This window comes from Motacilla alba, chromosome 3, assembly GCF_015832195.1.
Source record: "Motacilla alba alba isolate MOTALB_02 chromosome 3, Motacilla_alba_V1.0_pri, whole genome shotgun sequence".
Taxonomy (NCBI): Eukaryota; Metazoa; Chordata; class Aves; order Passeriformes; family Motacillidae; genus Motacilla; species Motacilla alba.
Window position 1 is genome coordinate 24,221,094 of NC_052018.1, and position 19,189 is coordinate 24,240,282.

The following is a 19,189-nucleotide window of genomic DNA, read 5'->3' on the forward strand; positions in this document are numbered from 1 at the left end:
CATTTATGAATGCTCTTTTGTAATTACTGAATATGTTGATGGAAGGAAGAAACTATTGGTTCTGACAGCTATTTTTAAAAGATATTTATAAGAAAAAGTTAACATTTTAAAAGTTTCTTGTTTTGTAGGTCTGCAAAGAGAAACAGCATGCAAGTACCTAAAATGTCATTTTTAAAACCAAAAAATAGGCAGGTCATTCCAATTCCCACAGAAATTTAACAAGTGCAGCTTGTAAGGTTTACCGGCTGATTTAAGAAGAGCCCAACAATAAATACATTGCAATTTTGTAAGATTAAGTTGGTACCATGCAGGGATTGAAGAACAGAGGCAATTACAATAAACTCCCTCTCTCCCTCTCTCCCTATGCAGGTATAGGTATCTGCACCCAATTATAATTATGCAAGAAATTAGCAATAGTTCAAGAACATGCTGATAACTGCCTGTTTTCAAAAGTATTTTGTGTTGCTGTGTAGATTACAAAATTGCTATTATGCAACCAGAAAGATGAGATCCTTTAAGACTGTTTTGCCATCAGAGCTCAGGAACACATCACCCCACTCACAGGGGTGTGGAGTGGGACTGCCGGAGCCCAGAGCCAGAGGACACGGGCAGAAGACCACTGGAGTATTTGTCTTTGTTAACCCTTGTGACCTAATGATTACCCTTTTGAAAGTGGATTAAAAAGCTCCATATTTCAGAAAGCCTTGAGGATAGTATATATTTCTCTCTTTTATTTTATCTTTCTCTCTTTTTTTTTTATTTTTTTATTTTATGTTAGACCAATGCAATTTGAGAGGGAAAACATCCCTCACGGCCATGTACCTAGAGTGCGTTCCATACATTTTACTGTGTTACTTTCCAGACACTATTCTAACAATTGAATATAAACTGTGAGCGTGCTCTGAGCACGCTCCTGCTCGGCGTTCCCGGGCGCTTCAGGTAGGGATCGGCATGTCCCAGAGTCGGTAAAATGAGCGTCCCAAACCGCTCCCCGGCACTCCCGATGATTGCGGATACCGCCGGTGCGACGGCAGCTGCGCCCGCCGCGCGGGGCGCTGGCCGAGCCGCCCGGGGCGGCTGCCGGCCCGGCCGCTGCTGGGGCAGCCGCGCCCCGCGAGTGCCCCGGGCGGAGGGGTGCGGTGCGAGCCCCGCCGCCCGGGCAGCACGTTACGCTTCCAGCCGGGGAAAACTCCGTGCCGGCGCCGCTTTTTTTTTTTCCCTCGGCAGAAAGTTGTGCGGGCGCCCGCCCCCGGCTGCCCGGGGCGAGGCGGCGCCGGGGCGGGAGCGGGGGGGTGTGCGAGCGGCGGGCCGGGTCCGGGCCCGGGGCGGGGCAGGGCGGCAGGGCCCGGCCCCGCTGATGTCAGCCGGGACGGGGGAGGAGAGGAGGGGGAGCGGGAGCGGCCGCCCGTGTTCCGGGTCAGGCGCGGGAATGCGCGGCGGCGGCCGGCAGCGCTGCGCTCGGCGCCCCGCGATGCCCGGGCGGAGAGGGCAGCGGCCCGCCGAGAGGCACTAGGGGGACGCCCCCGGTTCCGCCCCGCTCCGGCTCCCGCCCATTGTTCTCCCGGGGCCGCCGCGCTCGCCCGGGGCTGCTTCCCGCCGGTGGCGGCGGCGCGCTGGATGCGGCTTGCGGCCGCGGGCTCGCCGGGACCCGCGCTGCGCGGCGGCGGAGCGGGCAGCAGCTCCCGCGGCCGGCGGCGAGGAGGGGGCGGCGGTGAGCGGCGGCGCCCGCCCCGCGGCCCCCGGCGGCGGGGCGATGTTCCACTGCATCCCCCTGTGGCGGTGCAACCGCCATGTGGAGTCCATCGACAAGCGGCACTGCTCGCTGGCCGCCGTGCCCGAGGAGATCTACCGCTACAGCCGCAGCCTGGAGGAGCTCCTGCTGGACGCCAACCAGCTCCGCGAGCTGCCCAAGGTGAGCGGGAACGGGAGCGGGGGGCCAGGTGAGCTGCCCCGGCAGGTGCCCGCCGAGCTCCCCGGTCCAGCGTCCGCACCGAGGCGGCGGTGAGGGGCTCCTGGGGCCGTGGGTCTGTGGCAGCAGCCCTTGGAGTTAAAGGAAGAGCCGGAGTTTCAGGTTAGCGTTTCCCCGGAGTTTGATGGGAAATGAGCTTTCAGGAGCAAAACGTGGAGATCCGCGTCTTGCGGCAGGACAGGTCCTGTTGGAGGGCAGGGGGGTTGGTGCCGGAGTCGCAGGACATGAGTGTATATTGTGATTAACATGCACGTCATCGGAATTACGAGACCTTGGAGGGTATTCAGCCCTCCCCTTTTTTCCCCTTTCGGTAGATACTATCTGCTCCGTACATGGGAAAACCAAAACCCTCCAGCAGATAACCGTGTTCCCCTTTCTGCCTTCTACCCCTGGAAACTTCGTTGTGCAAAAGACGAGAGGCGAATAAGCCTTTTCTGTCAGTCTCTCCTGCGCAGTTGTCAGCGTTTTGCTTCTCATTTGAAGCATGTACTCAGAGTTTTATGCATACTGGTTTTTTTTCGTATTATTGTCAAAGGTGAATTCACTTTAAATTCAATGTGGTTTTGAGACCTTGAAGTGGTACCTACCAGTGTGCCTCTTCAGGTGGTACTTGCAGATTTTGCCATGAGAGTGATTCCAGCGAGGCACTGCGGCTCCACAGATGCAGAGGGGTGGGAGGCATGCTCGACTTCTGACTTGAGGACCCTCGGGCTTTTTTGCCCGTGATTGTTCTTTAAACTTTGGACAACTCAGAAGCCTTTGCGAGTTGTGGTTGGTGGAGTTTGACACGGGAAGTGTTATCTGGAAGCTACATCTTAAAGCTATGTGGACTCTTACTAACTTGGAATCCAAGAAACTGAACTCACTAGCCAGAAAATTTTTCAAAAGCACCTTTGTTTGTACCTGAATCAAAGTTGCTCTGTTCATACCCAGACTTAAACAGCCTTACTTTTTCCTTTTTGAAATTCAGTGCACTCACATACACTCTCTTTTTTCAGCTCTACATAGTAAGAGTAATCGTGATGGCTAGGTTATTTTTCAGACAGTAGTAAAAATATTCGGTTGGACTGACGCGTTAAATTTGGCTTTTTCTTTTGAAAAACCTAGGCACAAGTTTGCGTCTTGTTGTGACTGAACTCTTTATCCTTCTGAAGTAGAGCAAAACTGGTTTGCATAGCCTGTGTGTGGGTGCTATTTTTACATCCAGCAGTTTTTGCTGGCTTTGTGCACAGACCAAACTCAGGAGTCCCTTTGTACTAGACCTTTCTTATTCGTGTTGGCTTTCAGGCTTGTGCACATCATGTTTCAGGGGTATTTAAAGTACGTGTGACTAAAATCCCATTGACACCCATGGCTCTTGGATTTAAAAAAAAAGTAATAAATTCACCACTGACTGGTAAAAATGTAAAGGATGATGTCTGTTCATGGTGTTATATGGTATTAATTTCTGTAAATAGAGTGCAGCTATTTACTGTTTCTCTTCTATTCCTTGAACCATAATATATGAAATAGCTTTTTTTTGCCCTGTGATGCTTAAAAAACCCACTTTTTCCCCATTAGTTGTATGTGACTATGCATCACATCCCATACCTGTAAGAAATAGCTGAGGGGGTTAAAAAACTCCCAAAATCAACCTAGGCTCCTTGGCATTGTGGTGGAATCAAGCAGAAGTTGAAGTTAGAAAGAGGGTTCTTTTTGTCTTTTTTTTTTTTTTTTAATGTGCATGGATCATGTTACAGGAGTGCCTAAATATACTGTAGGAATATGTTTGTGGGTTTTTAGCTGGACTAGGAGGAATCTGATGAAATACAGCCATAGAAACATATCTGTCCCAAGCACTTTGTGTCTTGTCAGCAGTTCAGGGAGGCATTTTTATTGGGGCTTCCTGCACAAACCTATGAACTTTCCTTGTCAGTTCCTTATTAATGATTTCTGATAAATGGAATATAGCGCCATCACCTCATGTAAATGTTGACTCTGCAAAATTTTCAGGTACAAAAATAGAGCTGCAGTCCTCAATGTGAAACTAATCTATGGAAGGTGAAACTGACGGGAAGAGCCCAGTTCAACTTTTCTACCAGCAGATAGTTCTGAGAGTTCTCCTCTAGGAATCTGGTTGAGGAGAATCATGAAAGATCTCTCAGTGGAAGGTAGCTACAGCATACATTGCTCATCCCTGTTATATTTAAAGGGTAGTGTCAATGCAAAGTACAGATTCAGAATTGGTAATCAGTGCAAAAAGCTGGGGTAGATCATACCTGTGGTAGAGAAAACATGGAAATCGTCAGAATGTGTAATTAACAAACTGTTGGGTCAGCATAGATAAAAGTGGTTGTTACATACATCCTTAATTTAGTGTAATTCATTATATTAGTCTGACCTTACCTCCATTAAGTTTCTTCTCCACGTAAGGTGGTAATACAAAATCAAGCTAGATTTGGGCTGAGCTGTGGCCTGAACAATTCAGGAGAATCATGTAACTCTCAGTGGCTGGTTAGTGAGGTGTTTCTCAGTGCTTGATGAAGTCCTGAAGTTCACAGTGATCTGTGCCAATTCCTGGTGAATCACCTGTGGGCTGTGCTGATGCCATAATATAATCCTTCAACACTGATAAGGTGTTTGTGTTGCTGAGATGGTTGTGATGCCCCTTAGAAAATTGCTGCTGTAAAGCCTCACCTTGGCACAGTGAGGAAGAATTGCCCTGTAAACTCTGTCACTTGCAGCAGAAGTTGCCATGGATGGAGGAGGAAACCCCAGCTCTGCTGCTCAGCTCTTCATTGTGCACAAAGGCAGTTCAGACTCACTTCCCCAGTGTGGGCAGCTGTGATCTGAAAGGTCTTCTACAGCGGGCAGGAGGTCTTGTAAAGCTTCTCTGAAATCGAGTAGATACTGGTGAGTTCTTTTACCAACTTCACCATGGCTACAAGTCAGACAGTGATGATGGCTTGATTTCTAGACATCCACTTTCCATCCACTTGTATTTTTTTTCATCCCTTCAAATGTAAAGCTTTCTGAGGGAGATAAATATCAGCAAGTGGCATGATGAAATATGTGGACCTGCTGCATTTCTGTCAGGCTGATGAAGCAATTTGTGTTGGATGCACACACTTTCCCCCTCCCCCCTGGTTCTCTCTGCCCCCAGTTGTATCAAGTTGCAATAAAAGGTGTTCTTTGATTGGTTTGATCCAATACTCCAGTAAAAGATTGTATTCTAATGCATCCTAAAATCTCAATTTTGAGATACAGAAGCAGTCCTAGGCTTTGTTTAATTTGTAGTCTTTCCTAGCATACTTAAAACTTCTCTTTTTCTAGAATAAGCCAGTAGAACGTGGCGTACGTTAGGATGTTAATGAAAAAACCCAGTAGAAGAAACACACATAAAAATCCTATCAAAATATGGAAGACGATAGGTAGCATCTTGAAGAAAAATGACTAGCAGGACTCAGCACTATTGCTGGATTGTATGTTATGAGAGTCATGTGAAATATCCTCAGGAGAAACGAGGAATACACTTGAATCATGTTGAGGGAATTACTTCACTAGTTTTATTTTTTGTTCTGTAAGCAGACCAAAATGCATGGTAGAATTATTCACCTTTTTCTAAGGGGAGAGGGTAGGAAGAGTTCATCTGGAAAACACCTGAAAAGAAATGTCTGAGAAGCAGAGAGAGGTGCCCCTGTCATTTCTACTATTCACCATGTTTGCTTCCTTGGGCATTAATATGTGGACCGGAAAAAGAACTGTTTCTCTGACCCTCTTTTCCCTACAAATACTTCTTTTTTAACCAAGTTGTGTCTGTCAGCATTTTAAGAATACAAGGTAATAATTTTTGTTTGTAGAGTAACTTAAAGGTTTTTTATATAATTTTACTGCTGCACATTTGGTTTCCCATGTCAGTAAGTGAATCTTTGCCAGGGTTTCCTTAGCTGCTGTGCTGGATTCCTGGGTCCCTTCTTTGCTCTGTTCCCCAGTTACATGATGCAGAACTTGTTCTTATGTTGACAGCGACCTTTTTCTGTCTTTACCACTGGTGTCTCAGACTCCTCACCCTGCATGTTCATACTTTCCCATCCTCCCCTGTCCTTCATGTTCCAGGATCTTTCTTATTTCCTCCAACCTAAAGAGCTCTGTCTGCCATCTGTTACTGATGCTTTGCTTCCTCTCCTGCCCCTTCTGTGCTGGGTTCTTGACTGCCCTTGCAAATATCTTTCCTTTGTACTCTGCTCTTTCCCCTTCCTTTCTGCTGCCTCCCAGGTTCTCTCCTCTGCTCTTGCCCTTCTTGCAGGATAAGCCAGCCTGGTGGGATGTGCGGGAGGAGCAAGCTGTATACTATTAAACTGCTGGTGGTTTTCCACAATAATGAAGTCTCTCTGAAAGCATTTCTCAGCAGATGTGGCTGTTTTCCCACAGAACAGCAATTTCTAGCTGTCAGCATGCTTCTCGCCACTTCTGTTTTACAAGACAAATTAAAGAGCTGCACCCTTTGGTCTGAAAAGGATGGGCTATGTATAGAGTTGGTGGTAAAATGTAGCTCTTAACTTGCATAAATAATTCCTTCTTCTGTGTTGGATCCCATGTGCCTTCTGTTGATTATTTTGTGTATGTGATTTTATTGGAAAAAAAAAAGGTGGTTGCCAGTGTGCATAGAGTGACTTAAAAATGTAGTTTGTGTGTTTTTTTCCTAATCCCATAGCATTTTTATTTTCCTTGGGAGTGAAAACTTGAGGAATTTTTCAACTCAGGCTGTAATGTGCAGTATATCATTTGCTGCACGTCAAAAACTATTCTTCACTGAAGAGTGGGCTTTCTGGCAAATTGCTGTGATAGAAGAAAATAACACATTCTGGATGATGCGTTTCAATAGCTTTTGTAATGAAAAGCATCAGATAAAAGTAAAATGCTTTCAATTCTATAGATCAGTCTGTAGTTGATGAAATGGTGTTTTCTACTCTCGTACATTAGAATTTCAGGGCAAATACATCCTGTCAGCTTAATTTCTCTGTGATTCAAATTTGCAGTACAAAACTGAATCCCTGCATATTTCTTTCTCCAGTGATAGGAAGAAAAATAATCTTAGGAACCCTTGAATGCAGTATTATATTTTGGCCTTTGTATTAAATCACAGCATTCTTTGCATTTGTGGGTGGTGGAAATAGCTTATAACACTTGTTTTGCTGCTGTTTTGTCTTGCTGCTGCTCAGTTCTTTAACTCAAAGAATAAAGACCACTTTCCCATGATACTTCTAGCAGATGTTGTTTATGGAAAAACTCCAGTGGCAGAAAAATTTTCAAATTTTTTTCTATGCACTTAGTTTAGCCTAAGAGTCTGAGGAAGTTTTCTTTTTTCCCCTTTGGGGAATGATTTTTATGTGGCATTTGTAAACCTAATGTAGTGCAGCACTGAATCATTTCACATCTCTAAGCTTACAAATTATATCTGTCAACTGCATTTCTTCTTCTTGGTGTTATATACTAAAGCTTCTCTGTAGAGTTACTAGATAGATGTGAGACGCTTTTCCCAAGAGACCTGTTTAAACCCTGGTCTCTTCCTGTGCCCCAGTTTCTTTGTTAGAGATGCTGCTGGTCTGCTGCTGCTTGACGTTCAGCACTGTCGGTATCTCTGTGATGTGTGGTGTTGAAATCCAGGGTGCTGTTATCTTACCAAAATCATGTGAAAGCTCCTTAAGAAACAGTCCCACTGTTCTTCCCATACCATACCTTTGTCTCAGGAAAAAACCTGTTCTGGACTGAGTTTCACTGTTCTATCATTGTTTCTATTATTATGCAACCATAAGCCTGAAAGACACTTGTCTGGCCAGTAATCTGTGGAAAGACATGATTATCGTACTATACCTCTCTTTAAATTTCTGTTTATGGCTGCTTAAGTTGTACATATATAGGAACTTTATTTCCTTTTATTGAAGGCATAGATCTCCTTGGGTTTGGGGAGATGTGGTGGGATATCTCAGGTGGCTGGAGTGCTGCAGTGAATAAACACAGGCTCTTTAAGGACAGGCCAGAAAGGCAAGGATGGGGAGTTGCCCTTTGGATGAGAGTAACAGGGATTTGTTAAGTTTTTCTTTGGGATGGGTGATGGGCCAGCTGAGGGCAGGTTGGGATTAGTGGATGACGTTGTTTTGGGTGTCTGCTATAGACTGCTTGATCAGGATATAGTAGTAGATGATGCCTTCTTCACATAACTGGAAGAAGTCTCATGTTTGCAGTCTCAGGCCCTCACATGGGTATTGAACAACATGACAGCTGGAAGGACAACACAGCAGGACATAAGCAGTCCAGGAGTTTTCTGAAGTGCTTTGATGGCTTCCTAACACAGGTGCTCAAGGATTTAATGGACAGAGGTGATCTATTGGACCTCATACTTAAAAACAAGAAAAGGCAGGTTGAGATGTGAAGATCAGGGTTGCAGTAGCTGTACTGACCTTGGTCACCTTGGCTGTACTGACCATGAGGTGGTGGACTTCTGGGTTTTGAGAGGAAGGAACAGGACAATAAACAGCATCTTGAGAAAACAAACTTTGGTATGTTTAGGATTCTCCTTGGAAGAGGTTGGTAAAAAAAAATAGTTTATACTGCCATTCAGCAGGACAGGGAAAGGCTGGAGAAATGGGCAAAGAGGAATCTCATGAATTTCAGTAAAGAGAAATACACCTACTCCTGGAGAGAAAGAACCCAGTTCTCCAGTGCAGGCTGAGAGCTGACCATCTGGATAACAGTTTTCCAGTAAAAGGCCATGGGTAACCTGGTGAACAAGTTGTCTGTCAGTCAGCAATGCTCCTTCATGACAGAAAGAGCCAACAATATCCTGGGTTGTGCAACACAAAACATTGCCAGCAGGTGATCCTTGTCCTCTGGCTAGCCCTGGGGAAACAGACCTGGAGTGCTTTGTCTAGTTCTGGGTATCCCAAATGAAAAGACATGGACATACTGGAATACACTGTAGGGGCCAAAAAGACTGTTAAGGGCTTGGAGCATCTCAGGAGAGAAGGCTAAAGGAGCCAGAATTGTTAAGCCTTGAGAAGAAAAAGGCTCATGGTTGTATATAAATACATGTTAATCAGCATGAAACCTTGCTTGGGGTGCCCTGGGACCTTATAAGAGGCAGTGTGTGGAGATCCTGGGGGGGCGTTCCGTGGTCTAGGGAGACACAAGAAGCTTCCCTCAAAAAGCTGTTAGACTCCATTGGCTCCTTCCCCTGTTCCTATGTCTGTTCCTGTGTCCCTGAGCCACTCCTCCCTATTCCCTGATTGGCCCTCACCTTTGTACTGGCCTGAGACCAGGGTCACCCCCAGGCCCCTGCAGAGAGAAAGCTGGACCCTCCATGTGTGTGCGTCTGGGACGTGATCATCTCACTGCATGGCTGAATAAAACATCTGTGGATGTTATGCAAAGGTCCTTTTTGCTTCCTTACCCTGGACTATGCTAGCAGCAATTCAGCCTGCTACAAAGCAGAGGACAAAGGTTGAAACACAGGGAACTGTCTGAAACATGAAATACTTTTTTGCTGTGAGAATGGTTGAACACTGGCATGGATTGTCCAGGGAGGTTGTGTAGTCTCTGTTCATGAAGATGCTGTAAACCTGACTGAATGTGGTCCTAGGTGACCTTCTCTAGGTGGCCCATGCTTTGAGCAGAGGGGGCACTAGGTGATTTCTAGAGCCCCTTCCAACCTCACCTGTTTTATAATTCTGTAGGGGGCATATCAAAGATTTTGCCTGTCTTTAACTTGGGTGTTTTTAATGATACAGATTAAATTGTTGTGGTTTTCAAGGTTTATTCACCCTCAAATGTTTAATTGTTTTACTTTCTACATTGATAATGCCATCGTGTTTTTGCACATCTCACTGTAAATCCTTAAAGAAATACCACTGTATGATTTGAACAAGCATGTATTTGCAGTTAGTGTCAGAGAGAGAACTGTGCCACTGGGTGAAGCTGAAGCAGACTGTACACCCAGGGTAAAAGTAGTTTTATTGAAAGTTTGAGATTTTTTTCAGTATTACAAATGCTACTTAAAATACTTGCTAAGAGCACCAGTATCTTGAGACTATGTTACCTTTTGTAACCTGTTGTGATTACAGTCAATTAGTACTATCATGCACTATATGCTTGAATTATTAAAAGCCATAATAGTTAGCAGAGAAGCAACATTGGATCCTTATATTGACATACCTCTAAACATAGAGCTCTATGTTGAAGGCTACAAAGAAGTTTATTACCGTAAGTATGTCTGGGTTTTGTCCTCCTAGTTTCCAGATTTTTCTGTTGTATTGCTTTGGACTTGAAAAGGTAAACCTTTCGACATCGAATGAAAGACCACAGTCTGATGGAAGCAGAGAAGAACTTAGTCTGTTGTTTCCTAAACAAAGGAAAGTCAGTCTTCCCTGTTAGTGTCCCTGAGATTGTTCAGAGGATTTTTGAAGTGTGCTTGGTTTGAAATACTTTCTAATGGCAGTTTTGAAATATTTTCTAATGGCAGTTTTCTGTAGTAACAGCTCAGCTCTATGATTTTTGACCTGAGTTGAAAGTAATTAAGTTACATTTCAATACCTTTAACTTTTTTTTGTAAGGTGCGTACTGTTGTAGTAAACTGGTAGCATTAACTTCTCTTTGTGATGTACATAGGTGAAACAAGGTTTGCGGGCAGAGATTATACATCTGTACCTCTAAAATAAATTTTATGATTATACATAGAGTTATTTTTCTAATTATATCAGTTGGTCAAAAATGAAGACATTGCTTCCTGCCAACAGTCTTGTATACTGGAAAAATGCATGCTAGAAATTCATTAGAGAGATTAATTTGGGCTTTGGTTGTTTTTTTCCCCTCCAAATGGCAAATGCATTTAACTGCAATGAATCCATATTTCATTGTAGTAGATGTTTTCTGGCCTCTCTTAATGGCAGAGGTAGTCCCTCTCAGACAGCTCTAACAGACAGCTCCAGCATGGAGTGCTCTTTAACCTTTGTTGCTTCTGCTTAATTGACATAAAAGAGAAAGTAAATCATTGTCTGCCAGGAACAGTAGGAGACAACCTGGTCAATGCTTTTTCTTGGTAGCACAGCATTTTGATTCAGTGCTGCAGTGTATTGGTTTTTGAGAGTGGATAATCCCCTATTTGTCTTTTAAAAGGAATGGTAGCGACTGAGAGTAGGACCTGCAATTGGCCCATCCTTGTCAGTGGTTCAGAAAATGGCAGATGCTTTGAAAATAGGGTGTCAGAAGCGTAGCAAGTCGATGTTGAATAGCAGCTTCAGTGAGGCATTGGTATAATTTTTGCTCTGTCTTCTGTAGGCCTTCCCCCGCAGCCCTTCTTGCCTGGCTGATCTTTCTGTTGGGCCTTCATTTCAAGTACCCATTGGAAAGAGAGACAGCAGTTGCAGCATCTGGTTGGGTAGGATATGTGCCCATCTGGTAGGATATGTGCCCATGAACTGTGCTGTTTCATTAATATTATTCTCTTGTTGTGAAATCTAGTAATTTTATTAATGTTTTGTATGGACTCCTGCTTAAATGTCCACCTCCATGATGTCTTTCATTAATATTCATGATGACAAAGTTGGTAGTGGAATGTTGCAAGACCAAAGGATAGCTTGAATATAGTCTGCATATATGGTTGGGTGTGTGAAACAATCTTTCATCATACCAAGTATGTATAACTGTTCTGGCTTTGCTCATGGCACATGTGAAGACAGAATTAGAGACTTCAGCTGCATGGAGTGGTTGTCCATTTGCCAGCTTGCCACAGAGCAGGCAGGCAGAGGTCTGTGTGCTGCTGTCCATCACCAGCTGCTGTTGCATCTCTTCGTGGCTCCAGAGGAAGTTCATCAGCTGCTTCTTTGATGTAGAGTCATCAATTGCATGATGACCCTGCTGTGCTGCACTGTGAGTTTGTCCCTGCCCTCAGAAATTGTTTCTGCATCTAAGGGAGTATTTTGTTTGAAAATGAAAGTGGTGGTGTGCCCAAAGGATCACATGAGATCTGTATTTGTGAAACCCTATTGCGAGCTGTTCTTGCTCACAGGTGAAAGCAGAGAGAGTGACTTGAGGAGTCCTGATGATGCTAGCAGGCTTTGTGGGAGATGCCAAACTGATAATGCCCGTGCTATCTTTACTGAAGTCTGCTGAGATCTCTTTTCACAATTCATGAATCCAGAGTAGGATTCAGCTTCCTCAGCATTTTATTGTGCAGCTAGTTTGGATGTGCTTCTACAGGAAAGGTGTCTGTTTTCTGTGCTCTTGCTGGTTTTCCTCAGCGCTCCCACCCGTGCTACTGGCAGAAATCTCTGGCTTGGATTTTAAGACGGGATGTGCAGGATTGCATCCTAGAAAGAGTTTTTTGCTCACAAGTTAGTTGTGGATTTTGACTGAGGATGATGTCTTGAGGCTGGAGTGGAGTGCAGGTTGCATTACAGCTTGCTGAGAGCTCCAGACTGGGATGTCCACTGGCTGACTGGAGTAGAAGTGATATTGAAATCCCACCAGTTGGTGAGTGTAGGGCACTGAGTGTCCTGTCTCCTTGGAATCCTTCGCTCTGAGTGACCCCTATTGATAGTGTGTCAAAGACCTTTCTGTTGATGACTTTGACAGAAATGGAGTGGAGAGGAATGAGGAAAAGCTCACCCTTCCCTCTTTGCCTTTGCCCTTCAGGCAGATGGGGAATGTGCATGTGTGCTTGTGCCAGAGCCTGGTTATTAAACCCATGCCGAGGAAGCTGAATGCTTGAATTCTGTGGTGCTGCTTCACTGCGGGATTTAATCCTTGTTTTCCTCATGGTTTCCTGACCACCAAGCAGTGTGTTCACCTAAAGTGGGTTGGGTTTCCTCTGCTGTCGCTGAAGCTGAGCAACAGTGCAGACAAAATGGTAACTCCTAGGGGCCAAAAGCAAGGGGCTGGGAACCTTGATGGGGAGCAGCTATGTTGCAAAGTTATTTCATGGATTTGATACCTTGTCTCTTATCCACTGCTTTGCTTACTAAAGTTACCTCTTCTACTTGTGTTTGCCTGAAGAAAGACCTCAGAAGATCTTTCTGAAGCAGTATAAAAAAGTATGGGGACAGATTTGCTGTAATTTCCCTTATCCGATGGCCGAAGGAGGACACCCAGCTGGTGATTGGAAGTAAACAAATGAAATGGTGTCCCCATTGATTTTTGTTTACAATGTAGGAGAAGAAAATGGAGCCTAAAGTAAGATTTAAAACAAGAATGCATTTAGGAGTTAAACTGTGTTTAAATTACTATGTACCACTTCCTGATTCTAAAGCACAGATAGCCTTTAGTTGGTCATTTGTAAGTTTGGAAAACAGGTTAAATAAATCAGATGTACTTAAGAAACAGAACCTAATAACATACTCTGTCTTATAGCTTACTTAATTAATTTTAATATAATAATGTAATTGCCTGTAGAAGCCTTAAAAGCTGAGGCAGCATGTGTATGTGGAAAATCCATATTGGCATCTGAGGGAAATCTGACATAAGAATAAATGCTTACAAATTCTCAATATTGGCAGGAACAGCTCAAGTGCTTGCAAAAAAAAAATCCTGAAGCAAAAAACCACCACACACTCATCCTATCTGGTGTGTGTGTAACTGTGAAGCAAGTTAATTTGCAATTTTCTTTCTCCTTTACATCTCATTCTAATTTCTACTGCTTATGCTAGCCCATTGTGAGAATTAGGCAGTGGTTTCTGCATAAAGAGAATTTTTAATTCTCTTTGCTGCTATTTGTGGTTGCAATAGCTAGTAGTAGCCTTTTTATGGAAATGTTTTGCTTAGCACAGTAAACCTTTAGTTATGCTACCTGTACCAGATGGGTTTGGAGTGTGGCATGTCTCTAGCACTGCAAAGGCTCTAGCAGCTCAGATGATGCTGAAATGTTGCTCCTCCCCTTAAACAGCATTAGCTGCAAATACATCTTTGTTCCCTCCTGTGTGTTTTACTTCAGCTGTTTATTGTTTTAATGTATTTCCATTTATGGTTTTTTTATTCCTATCAGCTAAGGTGCTGAATTTTCAGGGAAAATTCTCTGGCATGAGTATTTTTTCTTTTGGGAGAAAACCATTGAAAGAAACAGGTTGTCTTGGCCACTTGCATGGAAGAAGATATCCTACTAGTTTGGCTTAATTCTCTTAACTTTTTTTTTTTTTCTAGAATAGAGTGCCAGTTGTAGTGGTATTTTTAAAAAAAAGTATAAAAAATGAGGGCTGTGGGATCATACTGTCTGTTTATACTTTTCAGTGAGTCATGCACTTATCTGTTACTTTTTTTCTTCTGTTGGTTGACATCAACCCAATTTTGTCAGAATGAAGTTTTTATAAATATGTGTCTGGGTGAGAGAGTCTTGGATAGTTTTCCAGTGAGAGAATGGATCTGTTCAAGATGTATATTCTTAAAAAATACATATAATAGAAACCTCTATAAATTCTTTGATAGCAGGAAAAGCTTCAGTTGAGGATCAGGAACTGGTACTAAATAGCAAGTTGTAGGCTACTTCAGTGCTTATGCTCGTGGCATTATTTTTCTCATTGAGGCACTATTAATTAGGCTGGCTAAACTAAGCAGCATTACAAGTGTTGCCAAGATACTCATAGAGGCATTGGGTCTGCAATCAAAACCAGCTATTAGAGCGTGCTGGGTGGATATGCTGCTCTGGCCAACAGCCCCATTGCACTTTGGATCATGTTAGAGCTTATCAAATAGAGGCAGAACTGTGTTAGAAACATCAAAGTAGGACCATGTTTCTTGTGGGCATGTATTTTAAAAATTGCCGATATTTATACACTACATATATATATATATATATATATATATACGTTTATGTTTGTTGAACTCTATTGAGTAAGCTTTTAATTCTCTTGGTTCCCTCTTTTCCCTTCGTTCCCTTTGTTGCCTTTTTGAAAGGTAAAACATATATATGGCCGAAAGGAGTTGCTTGCTTCTCCAGCAGTGCTTCAGAGAACTAATGATGTGTCTTAGAGAAAGGAAGAGCACTTAATGAAATGGGAGTAGGATGCACTAAACATCCAAGGGTGATTGAGTCCTGTAGTTTAAAGGAAAAAAAAAACAACAACAAACCAGAAGTTCAAAGAAATGCCATTCATGTAACTGAAGTTTGATTTTATCTAGGAAATGTTGTCATTCATTAAAAATTGTTATGCAGATGGAAAATAAACCTTCCAGTTTTTCTTTTAAGTAGTAGTCAGCTGAAGGAACAGGAATGTCTTTAAATATTGTGCAATATTGCTTGTTGCACACGTGCTCTGCACATTAATAAATACAGACTGCATTGACACGTGGTACTGTGAGTGCCCTCAAACCTTCCTGAGGATATCCAGCTCTTTGGATGACTGCTCTGTCTTTTAACCATATTCCTGCTGTCTTTGCTCACTTGCCATTGAATATCTGTCAGGGACAACTGTTGCTCTGATCAGATTTGTAGGAGAACATCAATATTTATAACTTTCATATAGTTTAGCAGCTACACACTGCTTTGAGGAACACATTTTGGCAAGTATTTATTTTGGAGTGTTGGGACAGATTGGGATCTCTTCTGTGGAGCGTACTCCTGCTATGTTTTCAGAAAAGTGTCCTTAAGTGCTTTTCTAAGCTTCTGATGGGTTCTTGGTTTAGTCATATTAATAAATATTTAGAGAAAGGGCTACGTTTGTTTTAAGGTAGGAATGGTAATGATATGAAAATGCAGTTATGGATCTTTTGAGGACAATGAAGGATTAAAAAGCATTTGGGGCTATTTTAATTGGAATATAAGTTTTTAGGGAGCCAGAAATATGGAATTTTAGAGGATTTTACCTTCCTCTTAAAATTTCAACTCTGTTATAAAACACTTTTAATATGGGGGAGGGTAGAGGACTGCCATTCTGACTCAAAAATGCCTTTGAAATTCCACATTCAGATCTGGCGCATCTTTTACTGTCGAGTGTTTATAAACTTTTTAAAGCTCTGTCCTTCTTATCCCCTAAAAGGAACCCATGTTTTTGAGGGAAAAGGCATTTATTTCAGTTGTGGTTTATTTTTCTGTGACACAGTGTGTACTGAAAGATTGATACAGAAGTGCAAAACTTTGCACTTAAAAACCTGATTTATGATCTTGACCACAAGACAGTCAAAACAAGATTGAAAACCTGTCTTGTAATACAGATTGATGAAACTGCTTTTGTCTTGTGTCCTAGTAAGATGCCTTACTGCCACTTTTTGTGTCAATCTAAGTCATACCTGAGTGACTTTTAGAGCACATCCTGCATTACCTAAATAAAATAAAAACTCAAAGAGAGGTGCTAATTTCCTAGAAGGGATTGCAGATGATTAAATGTAAGTGGGTATCCCAAATTTACAATATCTTCCAGTTACCCTAGGGTGGCAAAACCATGGGGGTGCAGGCATGCACACATGCTGTGAGTGGCTGAGATGCACGTGTTTGACTCCTGGGCCAAACTCTCTGTGCACTCCAGGGGCACAAAACTCACTCAAAACTGGAGGAGTCTGTTCAGTTTTGATCAAGATGACTTGTGTGTAAAGTCATTTCATTCTGCACAAATCCTCACCCCTTGCAGTCTCTCTCTTTGAAAGGCCTGCCTGGAAGGAAGGAAAGTTGCGATAAGAGCTCCACAACTTTCTTAGCAATGCCTACATCTCAATGGGCTTTGAATGATCCTTTTTCAATCACCAGCTGCTCCCAGTGCCTGGGGTTGACCTGACTTTCAGCTTAGCCTGTTTGATTGTTATTTTGTCTTGGGGGCTGCCAGACCCCATGAGCCCATAGCTGAGGTCAGGGAATGTTAGCATGCTGTCTGCCTGGTGTGCCGTGTTCTCACGTGGACAGGGCTGGGCTAGGTTTTTCCTCAAGCAAAGAAGACCTGAAATGCTGCCCAACTTTCATTCGTCCTTCTGAAACTGGGCCATAGAACAGAGGGTGTTTGAGGCTGGAAAAAAGCCTGCCTGGGGGAGGCTGGTTCTGTAACCTGGTTGGTTCTGGTGTTCACAGCTGAAGAAGACCTTGTCAGCCCCTCTTCGTCAGTTTTCTGGACCTTGTTCTTTAGAAGTGTCCCTCTGCATTAACTTCCTAATGAGCCCTGGTGTGTAATTAGGATGCTTTTAATTACCCTGCTTGGTAGCCTTGCCCCATTAATGACTTGAAGCTGGCACTCTGGATTTTGCTAGTGTCTATCTGCAATGATCTTTAACAGCAAGCTTTATGGATTTTTTTTTTACATGCATTTTAATTTTAGCTAAAATACAGGTTACAGTTTGTCTGCATGTGAAAATGAAAACAAAATGTTCGTTCCGGTACAGGTGTGAGGGAGATCTGCATAACTTAAATATCTGCAATAGCTTAAATTAGCTCACATTTTGAAAGTGATTCCAGTTATTCCTCATCATTTATCATGCCTGTATGTAAGTTATGTGAATATTTTCTGAAATGTGATTTTTTTTCTTTCTTTCAGCCTTTCTTCCAGCTTGTGAAGTTACGGAAACTTGGACTTAGTGATAATGAGATCCAACGGCTCCCTCCAGAAATAGCAAATTTCATGCAGCTGGTGGAGCTTGATTTGTCTCGAAATGGTAAGCTCCAAGGTTAATTTATTTGATCCTGTACTGTCCTATTACATGGTCTAGAAAACTGTGTTAGTAGGGTTTTTTGTCTCAGAAATTGTTATCTATGTCCTACAGAACACTTTCTTGTCTAATTCATGGATTTACCTCTAGTTCTAGAGGGAAGGAGGGAAGGAGCAGAAGGGAGCTTGTGGTATAAATACAGTAATAAAATAGTGCTTGACTGTAGTCACTGTGGTTCTGTGTTTCTGAGAGCCTGCTTTATTTTCCAATTTAAAAAATGCTTCGTGTGGTAGTTTCATACGTGTATCTGTCACAATGTTGACTTCTTTTCCCAAGCTCTCTGAAATGCCTGGCATTTGGAGATGGGAAAAAAAACCAGAAAAAAGAAAAAAAAGAAGTTGAAAAAAAAGAAAGCTGCTTTCTGTCCTAAAAAAAGGACTGCTTGTGGGTTAGAAGTCCAGTTCTTTATCTCTGCTTTGCTCTTTACCTGGGATTAGCAAGAGGCAGAGTGCTGGTATTTCTAGTTGTACTTTTGGAAGAAGATCAGTCTGTTTGTCAACTGCAAACATAAATTAAGAAAAGAATGCTGTGAGAAACTATCTTCTAAACAACATGGGTTATTGTTTGCTTGCAATGCTTGCCGTGTATATTGTCCTCCATTGTAATGGAATGAAAACATCTTTTTTTTTTTTTTCTGTGCCCTGGTGAACTTAGTAGTTCTACAAGAAGTTCAGGGGCTGGTGGGTCACCTTTAAGCAGTCTTTTGTCCCAGTGATCTAAAAAACAGTGAATCTGTGTTACCAAATTAGAGCAACTGTTAGCTATTTTTGCTTCCTTACATGCAGGGGATGTGCACAAAATGCTCTCTCAGCTGTGATGGAAGGGGTGGGAGTGATCAAGGTTTTGTAACCTTGTAATCAAATGAGGGTTGTAGTTGAATATTCAAGAAAATAAACAGTGTAACAGGGAGACTTTTTTTCTTGATGGTTTAACTTCACATCGACTCTTTGTGACTGAAGAATATTGTTGGTATTTCACCTTTCTGTAGCATATTTCCTTTATTTGTTTGGTGCTTTAAATTCTGTCTTTATCTGATAATATAATTGATGAAGCGTGATGAGTCTCCAGGCAAGTGCTGAAAAATTTCTGTGAACCATATAATTTTATGCACATTTGGAAAACCTTTTAAGAGAAGAAAACTGGAAAAAACCCCAGAGACTGAAGAGACAGATTACTTAAAACATTTTAGAAATACATGAACATTAGTTGTTGTGGTATTTGGCTACTGAGTTTGGCTGAGTTGGGCGCTGTCAGTGACAGATCTTACACAAAAAGAAACCCTCTGTTGGCTTAGTAATTCTCTTTGCAAATGAATAACTAGTTGGAAAAGAGCTGGTGGATCAGAGCCATGTGAACTCTTGTCAGCCTGGCTTGGAAGCTGGCTTGAGAACTCAACTGTAACAAGAGCAGATGGTGTGAATGTTTATGGCTGGGTAGATGCGTGTGTCAATAGAAGTTACTGCACAGGGAAGTATTTTTTTCCAGTAATGGGTTGAACTAATGCAGGTGGCAGGGAGCAGTTCTTTTCCTATATCCAAGGTTCAGTGTTAATTACCCATTTTATTGCGT

General features: G+C 42.7%; 1 protein-coding gene across 3 annotated transcripts in view; it reads left to right on the forward strand.

Annotated features, from left to right (window-relative positions):
- Positions 1-1,404: 1,404 nt before the first annotated feature.
- LRRC1 (leucine rich repeat containing 1) overlaps positions 1,405-19,189 on the forward strand; it is an 86,301-nt gene continuing 68,516 nt past the window's right edge. The window contains exons 1-2 of one of the 3 annotated variants that reach the window (XM_038133953.1): positions 1,405-1,912; positions 17,449-17,566. In XM_038133953.1, coding sequence (XP_037989881.1) covers positions 1,754-1,912; positions 17,449-17,566 — 277 coding nt within the window. In that variant the 5' untranslated portion in view covers positions 1,405-1,753. The remainder of the gene's footprint in view (positions 1,913-17,448; positions 17,567-19,189) is intronic. The other 2 variants (XM_038133954.1, XM_038133955.1) reach the window with 2 other exon arrangements.